The sequence below is a fragment of the Morus notabilis genome, unplaced genomic scaffold, assembly GCF_000414095.1.
Source record: "Morus notabilis unplaced genomic scaffold, ASM41409v2 Scaffold1449, whole genome shotgun sequence".
NCBI classification, from domain to species: Eukaryota; Viridiplantae; Streptophyta; class Magnoliopsida; order Rosales; family Moraceae; genus Morus; species Morus notabilis.
The window spans coordinates 96,111-105,183 of record NW_010357392.1 but is presented as its reverse complement, the minus strand read 5'-3'; the positions used below and the strand labels follow the sequence as shown (position 1 = coordinate 105,183).

At 32.0% G+C, this 9,073-nt stretch overlaps 1 protein-coding gene and 1 long non-coding RNA gene across 2 annotated transcripts; both read right to left on the bottom strand.

Moving 5' to 3' along the window:
• Positions 1-1,252: 1,252 nt before the first annotated feature.
• Positions 1,253-7,768, bottom strand: LOC21388997 (SHUGOSHIN 2). The gene is made up of 16 exons (XM_024169835.1): positions 7,602-7,768; positions 7,227-7,273; positions 7,115-7,152; positions 6,975-7,026; positions 6,102-6,218; positions 5,968-6,009; positions 5,767-5,866; positions 5,631-5,688; positions 5,385-5,549; positions 3,758-3,806; positions 2,745-2,861; positions 2,611-2,652; positions 2,410-2,509; positions 2,274-2,331; positions 1,941-2,192; positions 1,253-1,833 (listed from the first exon to the last, which is right to left on the bottom strand). The coding sequence occupies exons 1-16, from the start codon at positions 7,645-7,647 to the stop codon at positions 1,536-1,538; spliced, it is 1,581 nt and encodes a 526-aa protein (XP_024025603.1). The 5' UTR covers positions 7,648-7,768; the 3' UTR covers positions 1,253-1,535.
• On the bottom strand, positions 3,111-4,253 carry LOC112092805. Its single transcript, XR_002902756.1, has 3 exons — positions 4,244-4,253; positions 3,870-3,913; positions 3,111-3,795 (listed from the first exon to the last, which is right to left on the bottom strand). It is a non-coding gene; the product is annotated as an uncharacterized LOC112092805 (long non-coding RNA).
• Positions 7,769-9,073: the final 1,305 nt, after the last annotated feature.

Sequence of the window (9,073 nt, the reverse complement as noted above, 5' to 3'; positions counted from 1 at the left end):
GCTGTTTGGAAAACTTTTTTGTCAAAAAATGAATTTATCCCTTGCGTGTGGATCCTCATATATGTCTTGCAAGTCATGCAGATTGGCCACTCCATTTTCACATGCACACATGCAGATTCCAAATCCAAAATTTAAGATATTAGACTCATAATTAGAAAAAAAAAAAAAAGTTATAGTTTGCGCGTTTATTTGGTATGAATCACAAACCAGCTTGCTAATAGATGTTGTAAAAAGCTCAACAATAAGTTGTGGTTGATTTACTCATTTTGTCCACAAGTTGAAACACGAGCAATCTCGTAATAAATGAAAGAGAAAATCTGCGACCTTAATGTAAACACCAAAAAAAAATGTTAGCAAAGACAAAACAAAAGTCTCGTTCATTTTACCAATTTGAATTTAAAATTTAGGTTTTGTTACATTAAAAAAGTCTCAGAAACAGACACATTTAATTTTTTTACTATAATGAAAAATTCTCACATAAAATTACATCTCAATTCGACTATGTTCGACTATGTTTCACCGTAAATGCCAAATATTTATTGTTTCCTTATACCTAATGCAGAAACGGTAAACAAAAGCTTGTCCTTAGAATCAATGTTAATTTTCCAACGTATCACTTTAATCAACGTTTTACCTTTTTTTTTCTTATGTTGTTTTTAACAATTTTTTTTTTCTTTTTCAAACATTCGTACACTAACGCGGTTTTGGGTTTTTGTTTCAACCTTTTTGGTCACTTCTACATTTTATGCATGTGAGTGTGGGATCAGTGATGGGCCCAAACTAGATTCACATTCTAACAATAATCCTCAAGATCTTAATTATTTATTTTAAAATAGACATGACTAGTTTCAAGCAATTTTTTTTTTTTTAAGAAAAGCAAGTAAATTGGACGTGCTACCAAAAATTTAAAAAACTAAATTGAAAAAAAACAGAGCAAGTAATTGGACAAGTAACTCACAAAAGCACAAAATATAATACTAAACATTATTCACTTGAGAGGCATCAAAGAAGACATTAGAATGTCCTGTAAACCTGGCAAACCTCATCATAGGACATAGATCAGCTTCAGATGGGTTGTTTAAAAACAAAAACAAAAACAAAACAAAACAAAACAAAACAAAACCCCAATGTTGAAGAACATGCCTTGGGAATAATCCCAGTTAAACTGTGATTTTAAGTACCTACTAGTACTAGTGGAATCGCAAGGATGTTGAATTTTGCAATGGAAACGATCAAATTCTAGAATTATAGTGCTTCACTTTTACAGAGAAAAACTTTGTTAGGCTAAATCAGAAGATTTTCCCCAATTTTGGTTAACATCTGAAGATGAAAATAGAGTACAAGAAGTTACGAACTAAAATCTACAGCAAGCAAGAAGCTTTCTACCCTGAAAGGACGGATTAGAAGAACAATACAAGACATGCTCTATATCAGTTACTGCAAGGCACCCCCAGAAAAAAGAGACGAAAGACTACATTTATTAAGGAACCACATTGTCTGCTGTTGAGAAAATGTAGCTCTTATGAGAATGTGACTCACTCCATTCTGCGCATCTTTATCTTGAGCGGAATTTCCTTGTAAGACTGAACCTTCACAGCTGCTCGGCGCAATGGCCTTCCAACAGATGATCGTCTAAGTTCTTGACCTTCAGACCCAGCAGTAGCATTTCCTTCATATTCTTTTTTAACTGATAATTCCGAGAATGTTTGACCACTTGTGCCAATTTCATCATCATGTAGAGAAGACACGTGATATTTGGCATCAATCTCATACGATTCTTCAGTTGCTTCTGATTCTTCAGTTTTAAACGTAGCAGATTGCCTTCTTGAACGTCTGCCAGGAAACCATAAAAGTCATTTGTATTGCCTTAATGAATTTCTTAGGAAACATTTGACACTAGGTAATTTCACAAGCAAATCAAATCAAGAAAAAGAATAAACCTTTTCTTCTCCGTCTCCTCTCTAACTTCAAACGCTTTAACAGTAGGAGGGCCCAAATCTTCAGATCCAGGAATATCATTTTCTTCATCTTCCTCTTTTGTTGATGATTCCAGTATTGTTTGACCGCTTGCATCAATCTGATCGTCATGTGTAGAAGAAACGGGAATTTTAGCATTATCCATCGGAAAAGAGTCTTCAGTTACTTCTAATCCTTTGGATTTCAACCTTGCAGATTGCCTTCTCGAACAACTCCTGTCAAGAAACCATATAAATTCCAAAATAGAAACAAGGTAATTATGCAAAGAAACAAAAACAAGAAAGGCAAAAAGAAACCTTCTCTTGTTAACCTCCTCTTTAGCACAGACTGCTTTAACAGGAGGGCAGCCCAAAGCTGCAAGATCACAAAAGCAAATGATTGGTAAAGCAAAGACGACCAAAATTTATAACAGATTTCGATAATATTAAATACATTGGTTCCTTGCTTGTTTTCTCTTGTTGGCATTACTAGGTTTAGTTTCTTTATCTGCTTGAGAGGATTTTGCTGTTTCATCATGATGACTTGAACCGGCCTGAAAAGTGGAAGAAAATTTGTGATAATACAGGATAGGAGGACAATAATAAAGAACAATTATCAAAATTGTAACAAGAATAGTTTGCATTTTGCTTTTACCACATTATTATAATCCAGACATGTAATGATTTTTCCTCTCTCCTAGGAAAAAAAGATATATAAAATCACACAGTCAGCAAGACAGTCTACAATTTTACATGCCAAAAATTAGAAGTGATGCCACTTATACTAACCCCTGCCTCTACTTTTCTTGCTATGAGTAGTCCATTTTTGCATCCGAGTTCGTGCTGAACTACTTTTAACTGTAAGAAAAAGAAGAGTGTAAAGAGACTTGTGAATTGAAGCGAATACTAGTAGATACTATGAATTAAGGCATCAAATTATGCCAACTTCTTGCACTTAACTTACCCTGTCTTTACCTGAATTAAGCTTTTGTGTCAATTAAAACACAACACTAGTTTAATTGAGGTGAAGATAATTTTCAAACAACAAAAATTCAACTATAAAGCATTAGCAGTTTAGCATCTAAAAATGTACCGCCAGCATTTGGTTGTTCGCTTGAGCGGGTTGAAAGTTCTATAACAGCACTTCGTGTGGTGGAGCTACGGAAACTGAGAGTAAACCTTCAGAAAGTGCTGTTACAGAACTCTCAACCCACTCAAGCGAACAACCAAATGCTGGCGGTACATTTTTAGATGCTAAATTGCTAATGCTTTATAGTTGAATTTTTGTTGTTTGAAAATTATCTTCACCTCAATTAAACTAGTGTTGTGTTTTAATTGACACAGGAGCTTAATTCAGGTAAAGACATGGTAAGTTAAGTGTAAGAGGTTGGCATAATTTGATGTCTTAATTCGTAGTATCTATTAGTATTCGCTTCAATTCACAAATCTATTTACACTCTTCTTTTTCTTACAGTTAAAAGTAGTTCAGCACGAATTCAGATGCAAAAATGGACTACTCATAGCAAGAAAAGTAGAGGCAGGGGTTAGTATAAGTGGCATCACTTCTAATTATTGGGATGTAAAATTGTAGACTGTCTTGCTAACTGCCTGATTTTATATATCTTTTTTTCCTAGGAGAGAGGAAAAATCATTACATGTCTAAAGGTTTACTCTCAGTTTCCGTAGCTCCACCACACAATGTTCAATAAGCTTGCTGTAAACTACTGTTAAAGAAACCAAAATATTCTAAACAGTTCCAAATACATTAGGGAAGGCGCCAGAAAATCGACCATAAAGGATACTTGCGGTCCGCAAGAACCTTCATCAATTCCACTTTTGCCTGAAAGCAGCCTACCCAAGTTAACCCCACAACATAGGAAAACACCAACCAAGCATATATATGTGCAAAAGTACCTTTTCCAGCTTCTTTTCCAGCTTTTCAACATAATATTTACCATCTGCTATTCATAGCAATTATGTCACAAAACAGTCAAAAAAACCCTAACTGGCCACATCCTACGAAAATTCCAATCTTCCAATTGAATCAAATTTAGCATTATAAGTCCCATGAGAGCAAATAAAACAATATTTCCCAATCTCATCTTAAGAACCCTAAAAAGGGGTTCAAGAAATTAGGCTTTTCGCCGGAAAATCTAACGCGATTAATTTTCCGGAACTGTTGACGATTTCAGGAAGAAAATCGGAACAAAGATAAATCTGAAAGTGATGGTAATCAAGATTTCCTATTCAGGGTTTGAGAAACAAGAAATGGAGCAAGAAAAGTTTACCTCCGACAGCGGCATTGTTTGAATCGACAAGAATGGCAGTATCCATGGCGCGGGGAATCGGAAGCTCAAGAGTCAAGCCCTAATCTCTCTCTCTCTCTCTCTCTCTCTCGAACCTGAGCCTATATTTGAATCCCCTACTTCCGAACCTAACACAACAGGATAGATGCGTAATAATTGTTTGAGCCAAAAATAAAATAAAATAAAAAATATAAAAAAAATAATTACGTATGGGTAATAATTGTTTGAGCGTAACAATTGTTTTTTTATATATAAAAAAAAAGAGTCCTCGAATATATAGGTATTAAATTTGTACGTATACTTTATTAATATCTTTTAATTAAAGAATTATATTAATTAAAAAGGTATTAATAAAAATAAAAAATAAAAATCTTAAAATAGTACATTTAAATTAGTACATTCACTAATTTTTTCTTTTCTTTATGATTATTTTATTTATTGTCCCATTCTTTTTAACTATGGATCAATTAAAATACGTTTTTTTATTAACGCAAAAATATAATAATAACTGAAAATAAAAATAAAAAATGAACTTTTAGGCCTTAGGGTTAAGGATATCCTTTTTAACTATTGATAGATACTAATGTTTTAACTGTTGAATTAAAATTTTAATGGTCTAATCTGTGAATGTCCACAATAAAAATTTATAGTATATGATAGAAAACTACTACAATCACAAATTAATCCAATAGTTAAAACAACGATACCTATTTGTAGTTATAAAGAATAGGACTTACGTATAAATTTCCAAAAGAAGATAGAGAGAATTATATGGTTGGGTACGAAAAACAACCGTAATTTTTACCATTGTTTAATTTCATTCACGTTTTAAAAATATTTGCAAACCAAACGCAATTTGGAGACTGATTCGTTTTCTTACCTTAAAAGACTTGTAGAAACATTCGAAAACAAGTTGAAAACAATTCAAAACAAGCCTATAATTTTTTATTCTTCTTTTCCTTTTTTTTTTTTTGTAGTAATTGACTTCCAAATAATTTTTTCCGGCTTTTATTATCAAGTGTGCGTGACATCCTTTTAAACAATAATTATATAAATTATTAAGAAAAAAAAAGAGAAGAAAGAAAGGAAAAAATAAGTAAAGACGAAAAATAAAAATAAAAACAAGAAAAATTTTGTTGATGATTCCAGTATTGTTTGACCGCTTGCATCAATCTGATCGTCATGTGTAGAAGAAACGGGAATTTTAGCATTATCCATCGGAAAAGAGTCTTCAGTTACTTCTAATCCTTTGGATTTCAACCGTGCAGATTGCCTTCTCGAACAACTCCTGTCAAGAAACCATATAAATTCCAAAATAGAAACAAGGTAATTATGCAAAGAAACAAAAACAAGAAAGGCAAAAAGAAACCTTCTCTTGTTAACCTCCTCTTTAGCACAGACTGCTTTAACAGGAGGGCAGCCCAAAGCTGCAAGATCACAAAAGCAAATGATTGGTAAAGCAAAGACGACCAAAATTTATAACAGATTTCGATAATATTAAATACATTGGTTCCTTGCTTGTTTTCTCTTGTTGGCATTACTAGGTTTAGTTTCTTTATCTGCTTGAGAGGATTTTGCTGTTTCATCATGATGACTTGAACCGGCCTGAAAAGTGGAAGAAAATTTGTGATAATACAGGATAGGAGGACAATAATAAAGAACAATTATCAAAATTGTAACAAGAATAGTTTGCATTTTGCTTTTACCACATTATTATAATCCAGACATGTAATGATTTTTCCTCTCTCCTAGGAAAAAAAGATATATAAAATCACACAGTCAGCAAGACAGTCTACAATTTTACATGCCAAAAATTAGAAGTGATGCCACTTATACTAACCCCTGCCTCTACTTTTCTTGCTATGAGTAGTCCATTTTTGCATCCGAGTTCGTGCTGAACTACTTTTAACTGTAAGAAAAAGAAGAGTGTAAAGAGACTTGTGAATTGAAGCGAATACTAGTAGATACTATGAATTAAGGCATCAAATTATGCCAACTTCTTGCACTTAACTTACCCTGTCTTTACCTGAATTAAGCTTTTGTGTCAATTAAAACACAACACTAGTTTAATTGAGGTGAAGATAATTTTCAAACAACAAAAATTCAACTATAAAGCATTAGCAGTTTAGCATCTAAAAATGTACCGCCAGCATTTGGTTGTTCGCTTGAGCGGGTTGAAAGTTCTATAACAGCACTTCGTGTGGTGGAGCTACGGAAACTGAGAGTAAACCTTCAGAAAGTGCTGTTACAGAACTCTCAACCCACTCAAGCGAACAACCAAATGCTGGCGGTACATTTTTAGATGCTAAATTGCTAATGCTTTATAGTTGAATTTTTGTTGTTTGAAAATTATCTTCACCTCAATTAAACTAGTGTTGTGTTTTAATTGACACAGGAGCTTAATTCAGGTAAAGACATGGTAAGTTAAGTGTAAGAGGTTGGCATAATTTGATGTCTTAATTCGTAGTATCTATTAGTATTCGCTTCAATTCACAAATCTATTTACACTCTTCTTTTTCTTACAGTTAAAAGTAGTTCAGCACGAATTCAGATGCAAAAATGGACTACTCATAGCAAGAAAAGTAGAGGCAGGGGTTAGTATAAGTGGCATCACTTCTAATTATTGGGATGTAAAATTGTAGACTGTCTTGCTAACTGCCTGATTTTATATATCTTTTTTTCCTAGGAGAGAGGAAAAATCATTACATGTCTAAAGGTTTACTCTCAGTTTCCGTAGCTCCACCACACAATGTTCAATAAGCTTGCTGTAAACTACTGTTAAAGAAACCAAAATATTCTAAACAGTTCCAAATACATTAGGGAAGGCGCCAGAAAATCGACCATAAAGGATACTTGCGGTCCGCAAGAACCTTCATCAATTCCACTTTTGCCTGAAAGCAGCCTACCCAAGTTAACCCCACAACATAGGAAAACACCAACCAAGCATATATATGTGCAAAAGTACCTTTTCCAGCTTCTTTTCCAGCTTTTCAACATAATATTTACCATCTGCTATTCATAGCAATTATGTCACAAAACAGTCAAAAAAACCCTAACTGGCCACATCCTACGAAAATTCCAATCTTCCAATTGAATCAAATTTAGCATTATAAGTCCCATGAGAGCAAATAAAACAATATTTCCCAATCTCATCTTAAGAACCCTAAAAAGGGGTTCAAGAAATTAGGCTTTTCGCCGGAAAATCTAACGCGATTAATTTTCCGGAACTGTTGACGATTTCAGGAAGAAAATCGGAACAAAGATAAATCTGAAAGCGATGGTAATCAAGATTTTCCTATTCAGGGTTTGAGAAACAAGAAATGGAGCAACAAAAGTTTACCTCCGACAGCGACATTGTTTGAGTCGACAAGAATGGCAGTATCCATGGCGCGGGGAATCGGAAGCTCAAGAGTCAAGCCCTAATCTCTCTCTCTCTCTCTCTCTCTCTCTCGAACCTGAGCCTATATTTGAATCCCCTACTTCCGAACCTAACACAACAGGATAGATGCGTAATAATTGTTTGAGCCAAAAATAAAATAAAATAAAAAATATAAAAAAAATAATTACGTATGGGTAATAATTGTTTGAGCGTAACAATTGTTTTTTTATATATAAAAAAAAAGAGTCCTCGAATATATAGGTATTAAATTTGTACGTATACTTTATTAATATCTTTTAATTAAAGAATTATATTAATTAAAAAGGTATTAATAAAAATAAAAAATAAAAATCTTAAAATAGTACATTTAAATTAGTACATTCACTAATTTTTTCTTTTCTTTATGATTATTTTATTTATTGTCCCATTCTTTTTAACTATGGATCAATTAAAATACGTTTTTTTATTAACGCAAAAATATAATAATAACTGAAAATAAAAATAAAAAATGAACTTTTAGGCCTTAGGGTTAAGGATATCCTTTTTAACTATTGATAGATACTAATGTTTTAACTGTTGAATTAAAATTTTAATGGTCTAATCTGTGAATGTCCACAATAAAAATTTATAGTATATGATAGAAAACTACTACAATCACAAATTAATCCAATAGTTAAAACAACGATACCTATTTGTAGTTATAAAGAATAGGACTTACGTATAAATTTCCAAAAGAAGATAGAGAGAATTATATGGTTGGGTACGAAAAACAACCGTAATTTTTACCATTGTTTAATTTCATTCACGTTTTAAAAATATTTGCAAACCAAACGCAATTTGGAGACTGATTCGTTTTCTTACCTTAAAAGACTTGTAGAAACATTCGAAAACAAGTTGAAAACAATTCAAAACAAGCCTATAATTTTTTATTCTTCTTTTCCTTTTTTTTTTTGTAGTAATTGACTTCCAAATAATTTTTTCCGGCTTTTATTATCAAGTGTGCGTGACATCCTTTTAAACAATAATTATATAAATTATTAAGAAAAAAAAAAGAGAAGAAAGAAAGGAAAAAATAAGTAAAGACGAAAAATAAAAATAAAAACAAGAAAAAAAAACTCAAAAAGTAAATTAAAAAAATCTCAAAAAGTATTAAAGAAATCTCAAAAAGTATTTAAAAAATTTGTGCGAAATGACGTGTACATTATACATTAACGAAATGCATAACGATAAGATATTGATATAGATGTAGAAATAATTTTAAATAATAAAAGCTGAGAAATCTAGGGATAATATGTGAACATTTTAAAAACATACGGATTATGAATATATATAAATATATATATATTAGGAAAAATGTGAACATTTTAAAAATATACTAATTATGATTATATATATGTATATATTAGGAAAAATGAGTGAGAAGAGTTAATGTG